Genomic DNA, 26,265 nt, shown 5'->3' on the forward strand with positions numbered 1-26,265 from the left:
TCTTGTGTCAAGAGTGTCTTTTGGGGCATTTCTGTTGTGGTGCAGCAGAAACGAATCCAACTCCGAATGAGGTTTCAGGTTTGATCCCTGGCCTCACTCTGGCTGCAGTGTAGTTCGCACACGTGGCTCAGATCCTGCGTTGCTGTGGCTGTGGTGTAGGCTGGCAGCTATAGCTCCAGTTCAACCCTAGCCTGGGAACTGCCAAATGCCACGAGTGTAGCTCTAAAATAAATAAATAAATAAATAAATAAATAAATAAATAAATAAATAAAGAGTGTCTTTCGAACACTGAATATCAAATATCAGCCAGGCTTAACTGGTAGGTTTGCCAGACATTTTTTGACTCTGAATACTTCTCAACTCTGCTTGTCTATGAGGTGAGGGGAATTTTAAAGGGATGAATCTCTAAAGGTAGAATAGCCCCTGAGAGGGATTTGATCTGGTTAGGGAGAGGAGTCTCTGTTCCACACCAACTTCAGCTTCTTGCTGATGGGAAAGCTTTTTCTTTCTCCTTTGCTCTTTTTGGTTTTTTGTTTTTGTCTGCCTTCGTAGCATGCAAAATTCCAGGGCCAGCGACGGAACCGGTGACAAAGCAGTGACAACCTCAGGTCCTTAACCTGTTGAGCCACCAGGGAACTCCTCTCCTTGGCTGTTTTAGTTTAGAAAAATGGAGGGGGCAGTTATCCAAGAAAACTGCACCATTTTTTGGAAAGCTAAGTGAATGGGGATCTAGAGGTCAGACCCAGATAATCTGATACTAAAAGGGTACCATGCACCCTGGCCTCTCTCTGTAACCTAGTTCACAGGACCTTTTTTTGTTCTAAAACATTTTAAATTATAGTTGATTTACAATGTTTTGGGTATATGGTAAAGTGATTCAGAATTATGTATACATATATGTGGTTATAAGATATTGTATATAGTTTCCTATGCTATACAGTAAGTCCTTGATTATCTATTTTATATATAGTAGAGTGTGTCTATTAATCTCAAATTCCTAATATATCCCCCCCTTTCCCCTTTGGTAACCATAAGTTTGTTTTGCATGTCTGTGAATCTATTTCTGTTTTTCTACTTCTGTTTTTAAATGGATGGGAAGGAGGGTTAGCAGGAAAGTGAGCTGTTATAGGAGATAGTTTTCAGAGGCAGTAGATTTCCCCTAACACATGGCTGGCTTTCTAAGGGCATTCCCTAACAGCCTACCCTGCTTCACACTGGTTTAGGGTCCCTTGTATATTTTTCCAGAATGTCTTGTGTTTTAGTCCAGTCCAAAGCACTTATCACCTTTTATGAGTCTGTGCTCCCTGTAGATTCCTTGAGAAAGGGATCATGTCATTAATCTCTGGCACATGGTAGGTGCTCAGTATTTGATGAATGGGGAGGATTGCTAGATAGACAGAGAGACCCCTAGATTCCATTATCCTTCTCAAGTTCTTATTTCTTCTTTCCTGGACCAAAATGTAAACATCCTGTGATATAAGATGTCTTCCCTGTTTTTTAGTTTGTTTGTTTATTTTGCTTTGATTTTGCTGAGACCTCCATACTCTCAAGATAAAGAAGTTAGGGGGCATGTTTGGATCTGGTCAGAAGGGCTTCAGAACATCTGGAGTGTGACCACCCCCTTCTCCAAGCCATGAGTTTATAAACTCATCCTTGAATTCAATAGTGTGTCTCTACTGTATATCTCAAAAAATATTTCTGAGATATATGGCATCTGCCCCTTAACAATCACTTTTCTTTATGGACTCACAGGAAAAAAAATATTTGAAAGTTAAGGTTGAACAGGACACTTTGCAGATAATAATCTGGAACACAGAGAGGTCTAGTCACTCGAAAGTTTACACAACTTGTTGAATCAACCTGAACCCCCACCTCCTGGCTTCGAGCAATTAGCCTTGCTGTGCCTCCAGAGGCTTCTTGGGAAATCTGCAGGCTACTTTCTGTCTTCCTTCATTCACCCAACGTTTATGCACCACCTACTATGAATCAGGCGGCATGCTCAAGGCCATAGATAGGAAGATGAAAAGTAACAGTCCTTGCCTTGTAGAGTCTTCTTTGCGCCTGAGAGTTCCATTTCTACACCTTAGATAGGAGGTCCCTGTGTCCTGCAGCAGCTTCCAGTGTGCAGAAGCTCATGGACAAGGGTGCCAGGCTCCTCCTGGACCTGGTGAGTACTGGGCCCTAGCCCCTCCTGCCTACCCTGGATCTTGTAGCTGCCATTGCCACCGAACCAATCATGCCAGAAAGTCATCATGGTGATTTCAGAACTGCATTGTGATTTATGCAAAGCGCGGATAATTACAGCCGGGCGTGCAGACGAACATGCCGTGTGTGTGTGTGTGTGTGTGTGTGTGTGTGTGTGTGTGTGTGTGTGTGTTGCTGTTTGCCAGGGTTGGATGGTGTGTGTGTGTTGGGGGGTGGTATTTCCATTCAGTGGAATTCGTCTTGACACACTGCTTGATTTGAGACTGGTGGCAAGAGAAAAAGGGAACATTCGTTCCCATTTTGATTTTGAGACAATTTGGGGAACCTGGGGAGTATTTTCCACAAGTTTTGGTGCCTATGACTGAATCATTAGGGTGAGTAGGGGATGCAATAGTTTGGACTCTCTAGAACCATGGTCCTCCTACCTGTTAAGCCCACCCCCACCCCCGCAGCAAAGTGGCTTCCGCATCTCCTTGCCAGACTCCTAAACTTCTCCCCTGGAGACTGGGCCGGGCCTAGTCTTCCAAGCCAGCCTTCATCGTTGCCTGAAGTAAATTACTTGAACTCTTAAAGTGCTGGGCCTTAACTAAGCGCCCCCCCCCCCACCATGGCGGTGGAAATGGCTTTGTTGGTGATGGTTATAATGATGGTAGTGGTTTTGGTGGCAAGTGTATTTCTGGAGGGAATCACAATGCCATTTGTACCCTGGCATAGTAACTGTGTTTCTCAAACGGCGCTGGGAAATCATTTCCTTTTCTAGGCGCGTAGTTCGAGTTTGCACTGCATCGCATGCAGGGCTAGCTGCTCAAGTCTGCTCAACTTGGTTGTCAAAGTGTTGACTTATTATTGCCCTGTCTCCTTAAAAACCCCTCAGGTTTATGGATTTGTACCATATCTCCCTCATCTCGTCCCACTTCGAAAAACCGAGGAGGGATAACTTGGGAGGTGGTCGCCCCCTTTCTTGCTTTTTCCGAATGTCCCCACCCTAGAGCCCTGGTCGCCGCGCTATATTAGCGAGGATGTAGGCTCTGGTGCGTGGCGTGCGCGGGCGGGGGCCCCAGGCCAAGCAGAAGCCGCTGCGGAAAGTTGTGATCACGTGCTGCAGCCGCTGACCGATGCGCACAGCCCTAGCTCCAGAGCCTCCGGGCCTGAGGAGCTGCTGCACCCTCGGAGGGGGCAGGGGACACGCAAGCACTCACTTGCACATACATGCTCTGATCCAAAGCCCGGGTTGGCACCGAGTCTTGAGAAAGTGGGACCGTGGGGCCGAGGGCGAACGAGTAGAATTGCGGAGTGCTGGTGTCGGTTCATCTACCCCAGAGCCTGCGCGGAGGGCGGGAGAGCAGGAGATGTGACCCTTGACCTTTGGCCAAGCCCACGCCTGGAAGAGAAGCTGGCAAGCTCTTGTTCGACAAGTTCAGGCTGCTGGGAGAGCTTAAATAAGAATTAATCTCTTAGCGATCGGGGATCACTGCTCGGTAGGCGTGCGCTCTCCCAGCGCGGCGCAGGGACTAGGGCCAGAGAGAGCACAGGAATCGCTGGAAGATGGACGGAAAGTGTGGGGGGCTAAAGTGGGGGAGGGAGCTCTCCAGAATCCCTCGTCCCTGAGAAGGGGGGCCTGCGAAGCCCGCTGGAGACAAGCTGCGCGAAGGAAAGCTCTACCCTCCAGCCGCTCCGGTGCAGAAATAATGGAGGCAAAATAGCTTCGACCTGCTCGGAATGGGCTTTAGTTTGGAAGTCGGCGGCACCCTGCTAGCGGCTGATGCCCAAGGACCGTATGAAGGCCGCAGTACCGCGGAGCCTCCATCAAACCCCATCCCAGGCCCCAAGTCTAGACATAGCGTTCTCGCCTATAACTTTTACGTAGATAGTTGCAAAATTAATAATTACTCACCTCGGGCCAGATCCAAGTTTTACCCAACAGAAGGGGCATGGGACCAAGAATGAACCAACTCACATGGCCATATCCGGGGCGCACAATCACACACAAACACACAGCCACCCAGTTCTTCCACGAATCTGTCCGGCGCTCTGGACAGAAGGGGAAAAGCGTTTTGAGAAAACTCCAGCTCCCTTCCCCTTCCCCCTTGCCATGAAATATAATAATTCATTTTTATTAGAAGATCAGCACCGACCTCACCATCACGCAAGCACAGAGCCACACTCCCATATTCACACTAACTCTTCAGCTTGGAGAGCGCCTGCATTTTCTTTGGGAGCCGCTTGGAGGTTCATTAATATCATTAGCATTTAACCCCCTCCCTCTTTCCATCCCCTCCCCGCACATGGCTGACGTCAGACCCCGCCAGGAGTTGGGGGAAAAGCTAAGTGGGCCAGGGACGCCCTATTCCCCTCCCCGCGGCTGCCTGTCAGAGCGCTTCTGGAGATATTACAGGGGACCCAGCCCGCAGCGACAGGCACAAAGTCACAGGGTAATGAACTTCGGGGACCCTTGGCCGCTGCGTGCTCGGCTGTCCCCGGAAACCAGGAGCTGGCCGCCTCTTCCCTCGGAAGGCTTCCCAGCAATCTAGTTTTCCCACTCCGAGCTCGGGTTTGGGCAGCGCCGAGCCCATCTGTCTGAGACTGCGGTTGTATGTTTTCCTTTTTTCCTTAAAAGAGCAGCGGTCTGTAGAGATCTGCCCACACTCTCATGACTAATGTAGAGGGAGAAATTGAAGACTGAGAGACAGGAATGGGGAAAGAGAGGGATTTTGCCCTTTTTGCTCCGTAGGAAGACCATTTTCGTGTCTTCATCTCTGTCATTCAATACCCCTCTCTTGCCTGTCCTCCCTTCTCCCTCGATCTGCCTGTCCGTTTCTCTATTTGTCTGTCCATGCCTATGTCCATACCAAGCAACATTCCCAGCAGCTGCGGTTTTGCAAGAGACGGGAAGAAACTTAAGGATGCTTAAATTTCCACTGTGGAACGAATTCTGAGCGCCAGGGAAGCAGCGCAGCCCGCAACCGACACCCACCTGTCCAGCCCCCGGAGCCTCGCAGGCTGGAGGGCGGCTGGAGAGCGGCGGCGCCCGGCGGCGAAGCGGGCGTTGCCGGCCGGGACTCGGGCAGCGCCCACCAACCGCTCCGCCCCGGGACCGCCAGCATGAGCAAGCCAGCCGGATCAACAAGTGGGTACCTATCGGGCCGCCGCGGGGCTCAAGGCGCGAAGGCTGTGGAGGGCGGGCAGGGTGGCAGGGGAGGTCCTGCCTCGAGCTCTTAAGCTCTGAGCCTGAGTCCCAGGGAGGGACTCCAGCGGTGTGCGCTTTGGCCCAGCTACTTGTAGACCGTGAGTCAGTCAGTGCGTTTTGTGGGAAGGGAAGAACAATTTCGTTGTCTCTGGATTGCTTGGTGCTCCCCTTTCCCTGGTATGGTGGGAAGGTTGCGACCCAGGCAGCCCACCAGTACCGCGAGTTGCCTTTACTTATTAGCCGCCAGGTGCGTGGAAGGAGGGGGGAGACGGGGGCGGGAACTAGGCCGAAGCCCCAGGCGGCAGCACAATAACACGCTCGCTCAAAACTCCGAGCTTCAGCGCGCAAAAGCAACTCTGCGCAAAGCGGATTTTGAATGGAATGCTTTGCACCCCGTTTCTAGCTATTTCAAATAATCCTGCAAACTGGGAAGCAGAAACAATTTAAAAGTCACATTTTCCTTAATCCTAAATCCGCGTAGGTCATAACTGGGGAATTTAAAGTATGGCGAACCGCTCTAGCAAAGAGAGGACAAAATCCCTAATCCCAAAGACTTTTCGAGCGGGAGCTCGGCAGAGGCAGCAGAGTGGGGCCTGTTCCCTTCACGCGCTCCTTTCCTCCCTTAAACTTGCTTGCTGGTGGCTCTCCCTCAGAACGCCAGGTCGCGGCTGATCTCTAACCGCCCTTAGACGGAGCGCAGGGCAGAGTGTGCGAGGGCATTTGCTTGCACCGTTCCTGCGGAACTCGAGAATGTGCAGGCCGCAATGCCGGGATCTCCGCTGGGCATTTCAGTTCCCGCCTTCCCGTGGTCCCGGGCTGCATTTTCCAGGGGCCAAGGCTGGGGGTGGCCGCAGCCGAAGTCCCCATATCCCAGAGTGCTCCCGCGGCCCTTGTTTTCACCTATAGCATTTTTGGCACTTGTGCTTTCCTTGAACACCCCCTCCCCTCACTCCCCTTCATTGTCCCAAGTCTTTGAAAGTTGGGAGAGTCCGAGATACTTCTGAGGACTGATAATGAAGTCCCACTGGAGTAGGATGCAATTCCTCCCCACCCTCCCAAGAAGTGGGTTGTGTTTTCACTTTATCCATTTGTTTTGGCTTTGGGCGCTGCCGTTTTAAAAATTAAAGTGAGCGTGAACAAAAGAGAAAATGAGAAATGTTTAGAACTAGGGCAGAGGGAGAAGAGGAAGAATCTTAGCCGCTGGTTAATCAGAGACGATCCTGGTGGAGGGCTGGCGTTTCCAGTTAGCCTCGGGCCTATCTGGTCCTTGCTGTTGGAATCTCTGGAAAGGGAGGCGGGCTAGCGTATTTTTTGTGGCCCATGTTCTTGCATGTGAGGGTCCTTCCCTGGAGGCGCAGAAAGAAATCTTTCCTGGTGCATTCTGAGCTTCCTCTGCAAAAACCGAAGCCTGCTGGCCTCGGCAGATCTCTGTGCTTGCTTGTCCTGTGAGAGGCCCTCACCTCCTTCCCTAGAAGTAAGGAGCCTCAGTCTCTTTCCCCTTCTTGGGTTGCAGAGTCACTGGGGTTGAGAGGCTTTGAAAAGTGAGGCCTAGGAGGCGAGGGAAGGGGCGGGCGCGAACCCGGTTCGCTGGGAGCCGCACCCGCATGCTGTTCATGTCTATGGACCCTTCGAACTTTTAGGGGAAAAGGCAGAGTGACACTAGGGAAACTCTGGAGATTTCCAGCTTCCCAAGAGCCTGAGTTGGGCTTCGTAAGCCTCAAGCCCCGGCGCGGATTGGGACGCCGCCACAGAGGTTTCTCAGTCCGGCAGGACAGCAGCACCTGCTCGCGGCGCCGAGGCATCTAGGCCTCCAGACCCGTGGCGGCAGCCGGGCCCAAGCCTGCGGCCCTCGCGCCCCGGGCAGCGAGGAGGTCGGCGCGCAGCGGGCGAGGTCAGCCCGAGCCAGGCCGAGAGGTCTGCAACCCCCGCCTCGCTTGGATTCGCACAGCTGGAGAGCAGAGCGATGTCACCCAGGAGCCCCGCCTGGGTGGTAACAAGACCCCGGCCAGTCACCCCTGCAGCCCAGACTAACTTCTTTCAACAGCCTCTGATGGTAATTACAGTAATCGAAGCTGCCATATATCTTTAGGCAATTATGACACACAAAAAGCCCCGAGGGGACCCCCTGGCGAGGGAAGTTAAGAACGGTTTTCCAGCCTCAGGAAACTCCCGCCGGCCTCACGTCGGAGCTCGCTCGACTTGCTAAATGAGAGGAGCTTTGCAACGGGGTCAACCAGCTTGTCTCGTGACCCCAAGTCACCTTAACGTGGCTGGGTGGCGGAGTCTGAGGCGCAGACCCGCTCTGCCCCGGAATTTTCTCGTCCTCCCTCCTGTGCCCGCCCCAGGCGGGTATGCCTGTCTCTAATCTGTCCCGGGAGCCGCCGTCGGGAGGTCTGCGCAGGGGCGAGACCAACCTGCTGCCCTGGCCGCCCCAGGCGGGGTCGGGGGGAAGGTCGAGGAGCCCCGTTCCCGGAGCCTGAGAAGGGTCACCCACCCGGCACTGGTACTCCCTCCACTCCATCGGGGTTCTCCAGATATCCTTGTCCCTGGCCTCCTGGCTGGATGGGAAGCATGAAAGAGAACCCCCACCACTGCTCCTTCCCAGCGCTCATCTTGGCATCATCAAAAGTGCCACCGAGAAGAGGAGGACATCCGGGGCGACAGGATGGTTGGACCCCAAACACAGACCCTGGCCCAGCCAGAGGGTGTGTGTTATGCAGAGGAGGATGGTTGCAAAATCTGGAAACCAAGTTTACTGCTTTCCAGAGTGAGGGCACCTGCTGGGCGGCCGTTGACTTCCCTTGGGCGCAGTGACAGGCCCGAGGGGTTGAGGGACAAAACCCAGTGGCTCCCCTAGCTCCCTCCAACCCCTCCCGCCCCCAGCACAACCTCTCCTCCCACCCTGGGGGAGAGGGGGCGGCGAGGCGGTGGTCGCCGCGCTGCGCGCCTCCCCCGCCGGCCTTTGTCGCCATCCGAATTCCCATGCTACTCTTTTTGACGGGTCACTGGTGGCTCTATAGGCAGGTGCTACGGCGGGGTTGTAATTGCCCAGGGCCGAGCCTGACGTTGCCGACCCCGACGTTGCCGACCCCCACCCCCGAACCCGGCCGCTAGCGTTCTCCCCGCCCCCACCCCCTGCAGCTACTTGGTGCCAGGGTCCCGAGTGCGCGCCCACCGGACGCCTCGGAATCTTACCAGCAAGTTTCCTCTTCAGAGGCCTCCGGCCCTGCCAGATCCGCGCTCTCGCCTCCCCTACTCCCCTGGCCCAGTCATCCTCACCCTTGCCTTTAACCATCCCAGTCTAATCGTGGTCCCCAACCTGAGAGGTCGGGGGAACTGCTGACGAGCTCTACGAGGCCAAGCCGCAGGCCGCCCAGGACAACACTGGAGGCCTTCGGCCTGGTGGCAAAAGGAAAAATTAAATATAAAGCAGTTAATGATTACTAGTATCGTTAACTATATCATTATTATCAAAGTATTAATTAACACTTTATTTAATACCTCCTTTGTGCGAGGAAGGATTTCTAAGTCTCTACAAACCGCTTCAGGCTTGTTGGACCCTTGAACCTTACAGAAAAATAGTTCCTTCCTTCCATTCTGAATTTTCGAATTCTCTCCTCTCCCTAACATTCCTCCAGGGTCCGCTGCCACCCCTAGGCTTGCGGGGATTCCAAGGAGACGTCTCTGAAGTCAGGCAACTGTCCCGGCCAGTGGAGGTGGGGGCAGTCTAGGGAAACCAGTCAGACATAACCTTTAAAAAATCAGCCTCCGAAGTCGGCAGGAAAAAACGGGAAGGAAGGGATCCACGCAGGCTCTAGAGTGAGGATGTAGGGCTTTTAAGAAGGAAGACTTTGGGGAGTGGAGGGAGGAGAGGCGCTGTCCCACTGTAACCTAACAGGGAATGGCCACACAACACTCTCCTGCTTGCCTACCTTGGGGCTAGCTACTTTGGGGAGAAAAAAAAAATTTTTTTTTCCTAAAAGAAATCATTTCTCAAAAGCGATCTACCGAGCATTTTTTTTTAATAGGTAAAGTGAAAGTTGGGCAATTACCACTACCCTTATTATCATTAATAATACTAGTATTAGCATTACAATAATAATCCTAATAATAACAGCCGCCCAGCAGCTCAGCGAAAACTCGATTGCCTTCCAGCTGCCATCCCTGGTTCCAGCCGTGTTTGTTTTTCTTCCCTTCCCTTTTACATTTCAAGTTTGTCTCCTCGCGCGCTCACTAACAACTTTCTCTGTTAAATGCAAGAGCAGAGGAGGGAGGCGGCCAAACTTTCGCGGAGCAGAAAGGCAGCGGCGAGCCTTGCTGCCGCCCCGGCCTTCTGTAATCTTTTATTCCAAAATGGGTCTCGGCGATTAGAAGAGACCCAAATACATGTAGCGGTGCATGAATAATGCTCATTGTAGGAAACTGACACTTGCTCAAGGAAAAAAAGTTTGGCTATAAAATCACTTCATTATTTGCTTTTACTGCAGCTTGGGTGCTAATCCCTTCAGAGGTCAGATTGCTTAGCATCTCTCTCTCCCTCTCTCCTTTCCTCCTTCTTCTCCGCCCTCCTCTCCCTCTCACCCTTTTCCCCCCTTCTCCGTCTTTCTTGCGATTTCAGGCCGTATTTTAGATATCCCCTGTAAAGTGTGCGGTGACCGAAGCTCGGGAAAACACTATGGGGTCTACGCCTGCGACGGCTGCTCGGGGTTTTTCAAACGAAGTATCCGAAGGAATAGGACGTATGTCTGCAAATCTGGAAATCAGGTACCTTAGCGGGTCTACACTGCCTGGCTCCCCTTTCCTGCCTCCCCCTCCTTTGTGCCCAGGCCTCCTCAGAGTGTCCCAGCTGCTGAGGGGAGACCAGGCCCTGACCCCTCCTTTCCTCTCTTCTTCCTGCCCCAATTCTCAGTGGCCCTTTCACTTGGGGGTAGGGAGGAGAGTTAAGGGAAGAGAGCTGAGTTTGAAGGAGGAAAGCTGAAATCCTAACCCCCGCCTTACCCTACCCCCCGCTTCTTTAAAATCCTCTGGCAGATTTTGACACTAGGTAAAGCCAGTGGCAATAAAGCCAGCCCAGGGGGATCTAAGGAACTTCAGAATCTAAACCACAGGTTCAGGGAGGTGAAAGGGCTATGTTATTTTGCCTGCCACCCCACCCCACCCCCATTCCTAGCCGCTCGTTGCCCTGACCCAGGGCCTGTCAGGGCAGATGTGAAAGGCACAGGCATCCCGGTCAAGGTTGAGGCCTGAAGTGAGTGTAGGCCAGATGGAACAGAGAGGATGTGCTGTATGAAGGATTGTGCCCTTTCAACTTCTGGGGAAGCAGGGCTATTTGGAAGTGGGCAGTGGGGCTTCAACACCCATGTGACTTTAGCTGGGCCTTGTCAGAAAAAGTCAAGTGAGCAAAAACAGAAAGCACTCAGGGAAGGAGTAACTGGGAGCCTCTCCAAGGTTCCATATCTCCTCTTTCTCTGCTTAAAGAGATGCCTAACTAATTGTGTTTTGGTCTTAAGCAGGCAGAAGTGTCTCAAAGAGACAGAGGAGTTGGGACATGCACTGAGTGTGAGCTAGAGCTTCCAGAAAGAGTCAGCAGACCCCTCCCACTGACTCAGTTTCCAGCTAAGTAATAGGTTTATTTCAACCTCAGAGATCCACCTTTTGGACCCCTACTTGGTCTTCTCCTTAGCCAGCCACACAAATCCTAAGTACAGAGTGACCACCTCCACTTCTAAGAAGATCCTGGAGAGTACAGTAGTCAGAAGTCATTCCTTGGTAACCAAAATGGTAAAACATTTTCACTAATTAATATATATATGATATATATATATATATATGCATGTATATATATACACACATATATTGTCTGTTTACCTTTTTCTGAAGCTATGTCTGCTCATACCAATTTATAATAGATTTGGATTATCAATAAGAACAAGAAGATGTTGCAGTTGGGTAACCTATTTTGAACTCAAAATAGGTTACCTGTTTAATTGGGTACAAGCTCTGTATCAGCTTCTAGCTTTACCATATGGACACATCACATTATACACACACAGGACTTATCCCACTAGCTCCACAGGAATATGAGAGTATTGTGGATCATCAGACTGGAGCAGACCTCTACTCAAATTATTTTTACTTCTATGCACAGAATTGGGGAATCAAAATCTCGGATGTTATGCTTGATATTTTCAAAGGGGTTGGCTATCAATTCAAACATGTTGATATCAATCCAAGTGCTTGTAAAGGAGTGATAATAGACTCATCAGGCATGGTAGTCCTCTTCTTGCATAGAGAATAAATGGACCAAGCTGAGGTGCGCATCTTTCTCTCAGACTTCAGATGTTTATATACGTTTGATCTGGTTCAAAGACACTCTTAAGAACTAATGAAGGTTTCTATTTTTGCATCAGTGTGTTTATCAGAATACTAGGAGGATTACATTTGAGGATAGACATATGATTTCTTTTAGTAAGTTATTTAAACTTCTTTACGTAGAGCTATTACACTGGCCGGCAAAGATGCCCTGAAGAACTCAATTAGGAAAGAAAAAATATTTCCTTTATCTCTTTTAGTCTAAGATTAGGTAAATAGCATTCCAATTTATTGTTAACAGTAATGAAGACATTCGGAAACTGAGCTTCTGCCCTATGTTTATTTTAAATAAATCGAAGTACTTTAAATCAGAGGGGTGTGATCTTATAAAATTGTATGTTCGAGTGTATTTTTTTTCCTAAGGGATATTTCAGAAAATATGCTTACTCCAAATTCAGAGTATATGAATTTTGAGGATATGAAGCAAAATGAATTTTTTATTATCTTTCTTCCCACTATAAATGTAATAGTAGCAAGTCATATAAACATCAGAGAGCACCAAACTTCTTATGTATTTCCTGTACATAAAATACATATGTGACATCTAAATACATAGATGTGACTCTTTATGTATCTATATACATGTTCCCTCAGTAGTAACACCTAACACTGAATTAATTCCATTAGAAATTTCCTCTGTAATTTTCCTCTTAATGGCCAATACTTTTCCAGAAAATCATATTAGATAAAACATTTTTTTCTCATGCCTCTCAGAAAAATATTTCTAAGGCAGCAATTACCTCTTTTTTTTTTTTTAACTTATCATGCTGATATACTTAATCCATACTATCATTTTGTCAGACAGTCCATCACATTAACTTCCTGGTCATACTTACATGGTGGGCATTTCTAGAATTTGCCCAGGCCTTGGGCCCGTCCCTTCTCGCCCTCACCTTTGTAGGCCTTGCCCTCCTAACCACTCTGGCTTCTTCCTCACCTTCCAGGAATGGCTGTGTTTCTATGAATCTGGGATGAGGCTAGCCTTGAGACAACTCTCAATATGCTGATCATAAGGATGTCTTCAAGTGCAAAGGCAAGAGAGGAAACAGGAGTATGAAGAATAGTAGTGGGAGATATTTGACAGATAAATGGGCTCACCCAGAAAGTGACAGAAAGGGGTAGACTCAAGACCTGAAAGCAGAATGCATAATTAGCAGGAGGCGTTTGTGGCAGGGATCCCGGGCAGGCAAGCCTGCTGGCTCTAGGGCTCTAAGGCCTCCTCTTTTGGGGCCAGGTCGCTGTCTTCGGTCCTGAAAACTTTCGCCATTGATCCACCAGCTCTGCGCCTGGCGGAAGTTCCCCTCGTGAGCCCTGCAAGGTGGAATCTGGCAAACCCTGAGCTCTGGCCCTTCACCTGCTTGAAGGACCTTCCTTCTTGCCTGCTTTCATAGGGTCAAGGGCTTGTCCTTTTGAAGTAGCCCTGGGAATCCCAGCCCTTTCTCTTCCTGGCCCTGTTTCTAGAATCCAGGTTTGCTGCTTGCACAGTTCTGTGGTGGGGTCGTACTCGCCTCCATGCCTTTTCCCCCACCTTGGCGCTGGCTTAGCGTCCCCATTCTAAAGGCCCTGGAGTTCTCTGACCCCCTGCACTCTGTTTCAGGGAGGCTGCCCAGTGGACAAGACACACAGAAACCAGTGCAGGGCATGTCGGCTGAAGAAGTGTTTGGAAGTCAACATGAACAAAGATGGTAATCTTTTTATTCTTAGTACATATTTTACTTAGTACATTCTCACTACATCTTTTTATTCTTCTAATGTTGGTTGAGTAGTAAGTATGTGTACAGAAGATAATGTCACTTCTATGAGTGCATGTAAATCATCTCCTGAGCACATATTTCCAGATGCTGGGAATTGGCCTCCGGTTTTAGTCATCTCCCCGCATGAGCCCCACTCTCACTCCATCAAACTCCCTAGGGCAAGGCCCATGCCCACATAGGACGCTTGTGCCTCACAGCCATCTGCATGAAGCCAGTGTTCCTGGGGCCTCACTCTGCTCAGGACACATGTGTGACATTTCCTGCCTCCCTTCCTAATTCCTCTTCTTACCTTTCCTTGCAGCCCTTTTGCAGCCAGACCTAAACCTGTTAGCTTCCCGCAGGGTCTTGCTTCTAGGTAATCTGGAGAGGATATCTTGGAGACTAGGAGATGGATTGAAGGAGGGAGGGCAGAGACATGAGAATCAGGATGGCCCTAGTGGTGATCTGGGCTTTTTTAGGGCCTTCTATCAGCTTTAAAGAAAAGGGCTGGAGGGGCGGGTGACACCAGTGAGTGCCTTGGACACCCAACCAGAAAGATCCTAAAGACGTGAAGCAAGAACTAGGTCCTCAGGATGCTTCTTGAGCTTAGATCCAGTCCAAGTGCGTGCCTGGAGGTGGCCTGGCGAGGGCGCCCCAGGCCGGACCCGGCGGAGGTGATGGGGGAGGAATGGGACCTCGGGAGAGGGTGCAGAGTGGTCTTTGCCGGCACGGATGCCCGCATAGGGTGGCATCCCCGTGAGGTACAGCGCGCAATGAGGAGAGTTCCTTCCTCCTCGGCGCAGAAAGCAGGAGGGGAGCGTCCAACCTGTTGAACTTGTGTATTGACAAGTTGTCAAGCTCGCCGAGCGGAAGATTGCCCTGAATTAATTTGTTTGTTTAAACTGTTGGTGGTAATTGTCACATCTCCCCTGCCTTCCTCCAGCACACTCTGGAGTCGGGCTTTTTCCCTCGTCCCATCCCCCAGCGGCCTCGGGCTCGGGTTCTTTTCTCCTGGGGCCTTCCGAGGCCAAACGGCATTTCCACGGGGACCTAGGGTGGAGGTGGGGGGAGTTAGTCGTCGGGCGGAGTGGGAAAAATCTGTGCAGAGACGTTGTGCCTGGCTGTGCAATGGTTCCTCTACCCCTGATTGTGGACAAGACCTAGCTCCTCCTGCCCAGAAGGTCTCTGATTTCTCTGCAGCCTCCTCTGGTTGGAGAGGAGCCCCGGACCGGCAAAGAACACTCCTAGTCCTGCCTGAGGTTCGGGCATTATCGTGATACTTTGGGCCGGGCTGCTCTTTTAGACTTCAGCTTCCTTATGCAAACAGTGTAAAGGTTAGATGGTCTCAGAGCGCCCCCCGCCCTCACATTCCCTCTCCCTTCCCTCTCTTCACCTGCCGCGTGCCCTTGCCTGCTCAGACGTACGTAGTAGCATTTGGCCCGGGAGCGCAGCAGCGTCCAAGTGCCGCTGAGTCCCTGATCTCCGGCGTTCGCCGGTCTGTCTGTCTCTGCAGCGGTGCAGCACGAGCGGGGGCCTCGAACGTCCACCATCCGCAAGCAGGTGGCTCTCTACTTCCGTGGACACAAGGAAGAGAATGGGGCGGCCGCGCACTTCCCCTCTGCCGCACTGCCGGCGCCGGCCTTCTTCACTGCAGTCACGCAGCTGGAGCCCCACGGTCTGGAGCTGGCCGCTGTGTCCGCCACCCCTGAGCGCCAGACCCTCGTGAGCCTGGCTCAGCCCACGCCCAAGGTCAGTGGCCTTGTTGGGTAGAGCCGGGAGAAGAAGGGGCGCGCCCATTCCTTCTTAGCTGGGATGGCTCAGGCAAAAGAGGGAGAGAGAGAGCGACCTCAGGGGTCTCAGTTTGGCCGACCTTTGTAGGAAGCTCTAGACCTCCCATTCTCCCGTTTTGAGTCAGGGGTGCCCAAACTTTAGTGTGCAGTAGTCACTCTCTGAGCTGACTACAAATGACTACAAATGTGGACTCCTAGGCCCATCCCCCTGTCAGCAAATTTGAGGCAAGGCCCAGGAACTTGCACCTTTAGAAAACACCTGTCTGAAATCAGAGGGCAGCGTAGGTGTTTCTGGAGGCCAGAAAAGCAGACAGTTTTTAGAAGAAAGAAACTGCCTATAGCTGGCAGAAGAGCCCCCTGAATTGTAAATTGCAGAGATCTAATCTCTTGGGCAAAGCTCTGAGTCCCTAATGCAAGAGAGAAGGTGAAGCTCGCCACGTTACAACAGTTTGAGGAACCTGGCTTCATTTCCCACTCCCTATACTCTTTTTTTTTTTTTTCTTTTTCTTTTTCTTTTAAGGGCCGCATCCTCAGCATATGGAAGTTCCCAGGTTAGGAGCTGAATCGGAGCTGCACCCACTGGCCTATGCCACAGCCACAGCAACAGCAATGCCAGATTGAACCCGAGTCTGTGACTTACACTGCAGCTCATAGCAGTGCTGGATCCCCAAACCAATGAGCAGGGCCAGGATCAAACTCACATCCTCATGGATACTAGTCACGTTCGTTACCACTGAGTCACAACAGGAACTCCCCTATACTCTCTTTTGAGCCACATAAATATACACGAGGATGGAGCCTCTACTAGTAGGACCACAGCCAAAACCACCTCAAAAGTGTGCCACTTAGGGACTACCTTTCAGCATTCCAGCTAGTACCTTCCCAAAGCCCCTACTCCAGGCCAAGAAGGGCTCCAGCTCTCCTGCAGAGGATGACCAGCTGCAGCCCCATACTGCAGGGAAGCCAAACACCTGGGCACATGTGCAGGAACAATATTTAATATTGCTTTCTTACCCTTGATGTGTATAATAAGCTTGGGAAAGTAGTGTTATGAATATGTTGTCAGTTATGAATGGGAATGCTCTGTGAATGATTAAGATGTCTAATTGAAATATTTCCATAATATACTAATCCTTTCTAAAAATACTCATATGCATATTTGTGTTTGGGATGCCTATTAATTTATACTTTTTTCACATCTATTTTTATTTACTCAAAATGCAAACAGCTCTTGCCTAAATTGGGAGACAGGCTAGCACTTGGCTTAGCCCGAAGAAAATTTGCTGCAGAGGGTAGAAAAGCCAGATGCCCTTCTGGAAGGAACAGGCCCCCAAAGAATGGAAATTGGCCTCTCCCAACAATTACTGTTTCTCAAACTCTGTAGATGTGGATGTTTGGTTTTTATCCCCCTGTGACAACTGCCTGCCTAAGCAGAACATCCACATTCCTATTTTCTTCCCTTAAAAATTAGAAAAATATTTAATTGGCTCTTCTTTCCTTACTCCCTCGTATTTCTCTTTCTTCCTCACCCAGTACCCTCATGAAGTGAATGGGACCCCAATGTATCTCTATGAAGTAGCCACAGAGTCAGTGTGTGAATCAGCTGCCAGGCTTCTATTTATGAGCATCAAGTGGGCTAAGAGTGTGCCAGCTTTCTCCACGCTATCTTTGCAAGACCAGGTATGACCAAGAGGGCACTGAGCTCTTGGAGGTAGGAGGTTGGGAAAGAAACAATACTACTCAACTTATGAAACTAGAGGTTACCTGGATAAATCACCAAGGCCAGGCCATCCATTCTTAACAGCAATGAGGAAATGATTTTTCTTAGCTTCTTGCTATGGGTTCAAAATATTTAACTATAGAATCCTTATTAAGAAATGTAATTATATTATGTCAGCAAAGTTGGATATGATCTACAAAAACAAATACACAAAAAGATCCTTATCTTTTTTTTATTTTAGTTGAAATGTCAAATTTAATCAAACATTTTTAAAAATCTAATGATTTCTAAAATTGTTAATAAAACAATGTTTTCTTATGAACACTGGAACTGAGAGAAACAGAAGGTGATGAGAGCATTCCCCTGTAAGATGTTATGAATTAGTCTCATTATTTTATATTCACAGCTTTATATTTTCCATTGTGATGCTTGGTTTTGGCCACTGATTTACCAGCATACAGAATTAAAGGGTGCATTGCACACCTCCCTTGATTCATTAAGTGCTTTGAGAGATTTTGTAAACAAGTAGGCCTGACACATAATCCTGTGGTTGTAAATGACATTAAGAGGGAGGAAAAAACTATGTGCCTTTAAAATTGCATCATATCAAAACTCAGAAATTTTGTTGTTAGGAATGTCAGAAGTGGCCTGTGCCAGAATTTTTCTACCCTTAAGGGAAAGAAAGAAAATGAAGTATTCACAACCATTGGCTATTACCAGTGCATTCGTGGAAATTAATGACAAATTTCCCAAAAGGCTAATAAGTAGTTCTAAAAGCAAAGGATTTGTTTCTTTAATTCATTTTATACCTAATTAAAGCATAATAGTGCCCCTTAATATGAAGTACGTTTCCTACAGAGAGACCTGGCAATGTGCTCAAAACATTTAATCTCCTAGCATGGATGTTCTTTTTTTCATGGCCTGGACTTTCAGACATGGTCAGAATTAGACATTGTTTACCTTGCATTTTTAAAGTATTATTTTCTGTACTTAATACAATGAAACTAAAAATAAAACATTTTGAAAATTAAACCTTTTGGTCTGATTGTGATTTTGGTTACAAGCCTTCACAATTCAGTCCTCTCAAAAGAAAATCCTATCACAAAAATCATCCAGAATTGACTGGTTTTTTGAGAGATTTTTCAAAAACAGATTTTTCAGGATGGTTAATTTCTATCTTTGACTAGTTTTACTGGTTGCCCTGGGCCATTTGCTCTGTGTGTGTGTATGTGTGTAAGTTGGCTATTTTTTCTCAAAACTAGTATTTGTAGACTCTGTAATCCAAACAAAATTTACTTACTGTCTGCCACTTAGCCCTTCAGTGGAAACCCTTCAGTAACAAGCAAACTGCAGTGAAGTAGAATCCAGTATATTAATTCGGAAAAGGAGCCAGATTTTCATTTTACATATTCAGTAGCACATTTTAATAGAATGAAAATGACAAGCACCTTGATGCTGTCCACTTATGAGTCTCAAAAATCAGGCAGTAAGATGAGGTAAACTCAGTAAAACCCGATTAACATAATTACACCCTGATTTCCCTGCATGTCTCTTGGGAATTAGTGATCTCTTTCTTTCTCTCCCAGCCCAGCCCCCTCAACCTTCCAGGAAGATAGGGGCCCAGATCTGCATGCTTAGCCTGGAAGCCTCAACCCTGATAATATCAACATTTTCTATGAGGGAAATCCACCTGCTGAGCTGTTGGTAGCATTTCATAAGAGCCTAGGTCTCCCTGGAAGTTTCTAGGTGGTCAGGAACAAATGGATGCAAGGACAACAAGGGTAAACCTTCTTCCAAGGGAAGCAAAATTTGGGGAATTAGAGTGACTCTCAAATGTGTGTGCTTAAGTATAGGCACCTTTTCAAAAAGGAAAATACGGGGAAATAAGGGGAAGCTAGAATATTCAGAGGAAAAACTAACAAGACAGGCATTTAAAACACTTTTTAAAATAATGGAAATTTACATATTGAAATTGTTTATAAATTTATAAATTACACACTATATTATATTATACATCTATTGTATGACAGCTGATGCTTTTGGAAGATGCTTGGAGAGAACTGTTTGTTCTAGGAATAGCACAATGGGCCATTCCGGTTGATGCTAACACCCTACTGGCTGTATCTGGTAAGAATTGCACAATTTAATGACTTTGTTGTAGAAATTACCATAAAAATACATTACTGAAAAAAGAACAACATGTAAAGAATAACAAATTCCTGCTGAACAATAGAGTATACCTGTCATTTATAAATCTATATTTAAATGCAAATAATGTTGTTTTGTTGTATTCATGACTGCTTGCATTGTTATTTAAATGCAAATTACTGTGTTTGTTATCATCCAAGAGAAGATTTTATATTAACTTTCATACAATATAGCCAGTTTACATGGAATCAGATATCTTAGAGTGACAATTGAATAGATATTGATATGCAGAATTTTGTCAAAAATCAATATTAAATCATGAAAATCCCTTCATGTTGAGCATTTATTCCATATTTTTATTCTAGGCATGAATGGTGACAACACAGATTCCCAGAAGCTGAACAAGATCATATCTGAAATACAGGCTTTACAAGAGGTGGTGGCTCGGTTTAGACAGCTCCGGTTAGACGCTACTGAATTTGCCTGTCTAAAATGCATCGTCACTTTCAAAGCTGGTAAGCAGACACAAACTGCTGTTTCTTCTTCCCCTGTTTTGCCACCTAATTCAGCCACCTCCAAGTCCAGACTGACCCCTGGCAAAAAGAGGTGATGGTTTTCAAGAAAGCTGATACTCTTAGTCTGGCTTCTCCATTTCCAATAGCCACGGGGACCTGCACATTCTCCTGCTGGCCATCCACTTCCAGAGAGTGCTTTCCCCATCTGCATTTCCTGTGTGCTGCCTATCATAGTTTCCTGGTCTTCATTTCTAGTTCCTACACACAGTGGTTCTGAACTGAGAAGTTTCCGGAATGCTGCCGCCATCGCAGCCCTTCAAGATGAGGCTCAGCTAACTCTCAACAGCTACATCCACACCAGGTGACCCTTGTTTGCCTTGAACATGTACTTAAGAAAATTGCTTCCGCTGTGAATGCATGAGCAGGCAGTAAAAAGCCAGTTCAAGCATTGTGACTGATGATCCTGTTGCCAGCCAGTTAATTTAGTTAGAATCTATGTCCTCACCTATTTCGAAGGGTTGGTAAGAGGAGTAAATAAAATTAGATTATCACAGTGAAAGCACTGACAGACCCCTTCCAGCTGTCCTGGATGAACAAGTTGATCCATCAAAATAGCTGTACACATTTAGGTGAATGGACTCAGATATGAAAAAGGTGAAAAATGAGGGCTAAAGTGGTATGTTAGTTGATATATTAGAGTGATCACATGATCCTTTGGTAAGGGCAAGTAGCTTTCTTTAATGCCAATCCCAAGTAGAAGGATCAGAGAATTTTCTAAAGAGGTCGTCTTTAACCCCATCATGACTGCTGTCTGGCTTTGGTGATTGGTATCTGTTGAACCATTTTGAATCATAGCATCCACCAGGTTACTTCTGGCCAAGCAAGGCCCACTGGCAGGAGCTGTTCTTGGCTATTTGTAGAAACTCTCAGTCACTGGGTTCTAGCAGTGCTCCTCCTGGCCCACCAAATGGGCAAATCCACCATAAGGTAGACTTTCTGATTCCATTTTCAAATGAAAAAGGCAAGCATTTAAAGAACAGTAGAGGAGTTCCTTTTGTGGTGCAGAGGAAATGAATCCGACTAGGAACCATGAGGTTTCAGGTTCAATCCCTGGCCTTGCTCAGTGGGTTAAGGATCTGGCATTGCTGTGAGCTGTGGTGTATGTTGCAGACACGGCTTGGATCTGGCGTTGCTGTGGCTGTGGCACAGGCTGGCAGCTGTAGCTCTGATTCAACCCCTAGCCTGGGAACCTCCATATGCTGGGGGTACATTCCTGAAAAGCAAAAAAATTAAAAAAAAATTTTAATAAAAAATAAAGAGCAGTAGAACCTTACTAGCCTCTTAAGTTAGGGCTGTTGTAGATATGAGATTAGAAGAGAGTTGCTGTTCTTGTTTATCCTCTAGATTGATCAGATTGATCTTGAAGGGAAACCTGTCTCAATCATCTCAATATTACCCATAGACACTGTGGTGGGAGTAACTGAATCAAGTGAGCAGAGGAGGTTAATGTTTCCCTTACTGAAGGGACCAGAGAAACCCCAAGTCAGTGTATTCATTTGGGATGATACAACTTCTGCAAGGTTCTCCTTATTTCTTTTATAAATCCTCTTTTGAATACTAATGAGTAAAAGTGTTCCCAGTTCCAGAGTTACTGAAGGTAGCTTTTGGAACTCCTATTCCTGAGAGCTTTAGGGTTCACAGCAGATCTTCAACGGCCAACAGCAACCAATATCTACGGAGTGCTTCTGTGTTCCTTACAACCCAGCTTGTTATGATTTTCCGTGAAAGGAGGGGGGATATATAAACAAACAAATTTGTAAAATGAGAGGTTAAAAATAATAGCAACAACAAAAAGCTGTTCCCTATCCATGGAAGATCACTCAAATTGTGTTAAGTGATAGTGCATATATATATATATATCTTTCTCCAAATTAAAGTTCTGTGGTTTTTAAATTTAAAACCCACATTAAATTTCAGGACGTATATAGTAAGCACTTAAGATGTGTTCAGAGTTATAAAATGGAGCAGTACCTAATTTTGGCACCTTTTTCCCCATTAAAAACTAACTTGTGTATTATAACTGATCTCTGATATTTAGAATCCTTATGGTATAGAGAACATTACACCAGGAGAATGTGATTATAGGTATTGATTCAATCCAGCTTTTGCTGAGTACTCGCTTTGTGCACAGCTCCTGGTGAGCACTGTGGGACACAGAAAGGACAAGATACTGCCCATTACCGCTGCAGGACAGAGGCAGAAGTGTTACTCCAACTCAGACCAGGGAAGGGAAAAAGCAAAGTGGGGAGTGAAAGAGATGAATTCTAGTTGGCGGGGGTGAGAACAAAATCTGGAAAGCCTGATGGATGGAGAAGACGTGAGCTGGTCCTTGAATGGTAGGATTCTGGCAGCAGAGAAGGAGGCCAGTGGGAGCCAGAAGAGGTGCTGGCAGAGGTACCATGGGAGGTGCCAGAGAGAGGAGTAAGGAGAGTCTGAGAGAGTCTGGCATTCAGGGAGCTGCTTCTGGGGCAACCTAAGAGAATTAAACCCCAAATTATCAGAAGTCTGTTTTAGAAAAATGACAAGAATACTACTTCTCCTTCACCCTCAAAACAAGGAAATTATTCATGAAAGGAACATACCTGCTTTGGCATGAACTTTTCGTTTTGTGATATCAGCTACAGCTGTAATTTAATGTTAATATCTAGAGTCATACATGTGACAAAACTGACTATGCCTTACCTCTTAGTTCCTTCAAATCAGTGAACATTCTCCTCTAGCACTTTTCTGTCTAGAAATAAAAAACCTGAAATTGAGGAGTTCCCGTCGTGGCTCAGTGGTTAACGAATCTGACTAGGAACCATGAAGTTGCGGGTTTGATCCCTGGCCTTGCTCAGTGGGTTAAGGATCTGGCGTTGCCATGAGCTGTGGTATAGGTCGCAGACAAGGCTCGGATCCTGCGTTGCTGTGGCTCTGGCACAGGCCAGCAGCTACAGCTCTGATTTGACCCCTAGCCTGGGAACCTCCATGTGCCGTGGAGCGGCTCAAGAAATGGCAAAAATACAAAAAACAAAAAACAAACAAAAAACCAAATTGAAATGAAAAGTTAACATTGCAAACTGAGCTAATTGTGCATTAATTTTTAAAACTGCAAACTGAGTTAGTTGTTACAGCCCTGTAAGTGATTTCTCTAATTATCTAGGACATAAGGAGGGGGCTAGAAACTGGCATTTCACGTAAAATATATATAACTATGTAACAACTGTGTGTAACTATATGTAATAATAAACTCTTCTGTTATATAGAATAAATTCTATAACTGAAGATCAAAAACACAAATCTGTGACAGACCCAGAACACTTACACCTGAAGAGAAAACTTACAGTTATGTATGCTGGTGGATGACAGGGGCATAAATATTCTACAAAATAATTTTGAGCAGTCAGAGAGCCTCTCTCTCTGCCTCTCTGTCTTTCTCTCTGACTCTCTCTCTCACACACATACACATACACTCATGGTTATTGTTTCTGGGTAGGATAGTGTTCCACATATAATAAACACTTAATTTGTGTTGACTGACTATCCAACCTCTTCCTGACTAGAGAGTAAAAGAAGTGAGTGAGTAGGTGAGTGGATAATCTACTCACAGAAAATCAAGAGTTAATTATCTAGGGATTCTGATTCTGCAAAATCCATCCTTTTGAAAGTAATTATTTCCCACAGTGTTTTCTCAGGCTGTGGGAAACTTCAGCATTTTGGGTGAATGCTGCAGACACAGTGGGGTCTTATCTAGATGGCCACTGCTTCCCACCCACTGGGGCTTCTCTCTGCCTGCGTGGAAGGGAAACAGAACTGTTGAAAAGAGTAAACAGCCAAGGTGAAGAGGAGATGTGGGTCTTGGGATTACTTTCCAGGAAACATAGGAGATGTTTTCAGCAAGGAGAGCAATGGTGTGATTTGTGTATTTTTTAAGACGTAGAGAAACTCCACCATGTATATCCTGCAATATTAAATGTTGTCTGGTCATCCCTGTCTGAGGGTGGTCATGAGGCTTGGCAGTGAAAGAGCCCAATGAGGTCCTCAGAGGCCCAGAATGAATTATTAGCCTAGTATCAGGCCGAAAAGAGGGACTCTTTTGTGCCCAAAGCTAAGAGATAAACATGACAACTGCTCCCCTGGACTCTACTTGTAGGGTGGGGTTAAACTCAGTGTCAAGCTACCTAACTTCCCTGTAGGGATTTTGATATCTGTCAGTTTCTAGCACCTGTGGCCATGGGTTGAACCTGGCTGAGTCACAGGTAAGTGTCCCCAAAGCTCACTCTTTGGGGTAGTTTTTGTCATTGGAGGGAGCCCTCCTGGTGATTATATTGATACCTGATTCCGTTATATTGATTGAGGAAGCATCGGGGTTGCAATCAGGAGGTGGCTTATAGGCATCTAAAGGCAGCAGAAAATTGAACTTGCACATTTGAGCACAGATATATGTTGGACATCATGAGAGGAAATTGTTCAGCAATTTCTCACATCTTTAATTATATGCCAATTTCATTGACGTGAAAGTTGGGTTGGCACAGCCACCCAACAGAACTTAGTCTTTAATTTGCAGTGTAATAAGGATGGAATTATTCCTGAGAGTGACTAAGTATAGTGCCTGAATAATAATTTGAAGAATTGCTTAGAAAAGGAATCCATTTTATTTGAGGGAAATAGCCTGCTGAAGGAGACTTGAGAATCAGAATGTGAATGTTGTCGCTAGTTTTATCATCAGTACCATTGGCTGGTTTCTACGCTGGGAACCTCAAGTTCATTATTTGACCTGATCTTAGTACCGTGTTTCTTAAAATTATTTTTTCTCCAATCAAAATGCAACCCCTTTACTAACATAGAGACCATCACCATGTGCTCTGTCTGCATCATTATGTCTCCTTGCCTCGATTATTCCTGGGTTAAACAGGGATAGTCGTGCCTGGCTAGGATTCTGTTGCAGGGATAACATGTTATTAAAGAGGCCCAATCAGGAAATGATGCTGAAGATGGTGTGTGTTCAAGGATGAGATATTAAGCCTGTTAGTAATGGATCTTACCTTGCTTTCATGGCTTCTCCCATTCCAGATACCCCACTCAACCCTGTCGCTTTGGAAAACTCCTGTTACTTTTGCCAGCTTTACGTTCTATTAGTCCATCAACCATAGAGGAAGTGTTTTTCAAAAAAACCATCGGCAACGTCCCAATTACAAGACTGCTTTCAGATATGTACAAATCCAGTGATATCTAAGCTCTTCAAGTCCCTACTTTTCAGGATGGGGCAGTAACTGATGAACTTCTACCCATGGAGAATAAGCCTCAACTAACAAACCCTTCAGGGAGCATAAACCTGGGAATGCGTAGCCTTCAGGAGAAAATGTCAAGTGACACAAAACAATTCCAGTAGCTTTGACCTGCCTCCTCACCCAGGGTAGTGCAGCCTGGAAGGAAAGGGGACGTAAGCGGACCGCCTGAGCAGAGGACTCACTGCTGCCATGCCCTGGGAGGGGGCCGAATTTGGGGTTGCCACAGGCCTTGCCATTCTGCCTCTGACCTGGAAGATCAGGCTGAATTATCAAGAGCTGAAATACAAATAGAACTTTCTTTTCCCTTTTACCATATAAAGTTGGGTAACCAAATATAGCTCTGTGTATAACATCATACAACAACCTTCAGAACTATCTTATGTTGGGGAATTTATTTTTAAAATAATGGTTAGGTTTTAAATCAAAAATTTTATCAAAAGTTTCCCATCTATTGTACTACATCATAAAGTGGCCTTCAAACTGAGTTAATAAGTGAAAGGTAGCTTATGCTATGAGAGTTGCTTTTTCTCTTTTTCCTTTCTCTTTCTTTCCTCCCTCCTCCTCCTTCTTTTTAATACCATAGGCCAGGCAACCTTGTCAAAGGAATTGGCGGACGAAATGAGATTTTCACCAGGACCTCAGGTTGGATAACATCTCAAAAATAGAAGAGCTTTACTAAAAGAACAGAAGTCAAGGGAGGACGAATAAAAACAGCAAAACCAAATAAAGTGGAGGTGAATAGTCGAGTGAGGCAGACTGCTGTCCCATTAACATAGTGCTGAAACCAAAGGCGTTGGGGGTCTAAACTCAAGTTTCAGCAAATCACACCAGACATGAGGCCAGAGGGGACTTAAAGGAGATGAACGCTAAAGGCTTCTTGATCCATTGCTAACAGCCTGAGGCTCTTCAATGCCTTTCAGAAAACCGGTTTCTAGTAAAGCTTTGAATGCCTACACGTGCACGTGCGTAAATGCATGTGTACACACACGCACACACACGTATACACACACTTCGTCCTACACTATAAGCTGCTCCTTTGGTATGAATCTCTACTTATGGAAATGTAGAAACAAACATTTTAAAATAGCTGCTGTACTTTTCACATTTTGATCTATTAGGTACTAGCACTGAGAAAAATGTTCAGCACTTGGACTATCATAGGATGAGTAAAATTTTCCTTGTACAAAGTGAATTAACTGATTTGTGAAGTTAAAAGGATGTACTCATTGTATTTACAAAGAATAAAAAAATATATTGAATTTAAA

At 46.7% G+C, this 26,265-nt stretch overlaps 1 protein-coding gene across 1 annotated transcript; it reads left to right on the forward strand.

Annotated features, from left to right (window-relative positions):
* On the forward strand, window positions 246-26,265 carry NR2E1 (nuclear receptor subfamily 2 group E member 1). The gene is made up of 9 exons (XM_003353279.4): window positions 246-5,332; window positions 10,011-10,156; window positions 13,362-13,449; window positions 15,011-15,246; window positions 16,821-16,967; window positions 19,038-19,134; window positions 19,521-19,670; window positions 19,926-20,031; window positions 24,783-26,265. Exons 1-9 carry the CDS (start codon window positions 5,308-5,310, stop codon window positions 24,943-24,945), a joined length of 1,158 nt encoding a protein of 385 aa, XP_003353327.1. The 5' UTR covers window positions 246-5,307; the 3' UTR covers window positions 24,946-26,265.

Source organism: Sus scrofa, chromosome 1 (assembly GCF_000003025.6).
Source record: "Sus scrofa isolate TJ Tabasco breed Duroc chromosome 1, Sscrofa11.1, whole genome shotgun sequence".
NCBI classification, from domain to species: Eukaryota; Metazoa; Chordata; class Mammalia; order Artiodactyla; family Suidae; genus Sus; species Sus scrofa.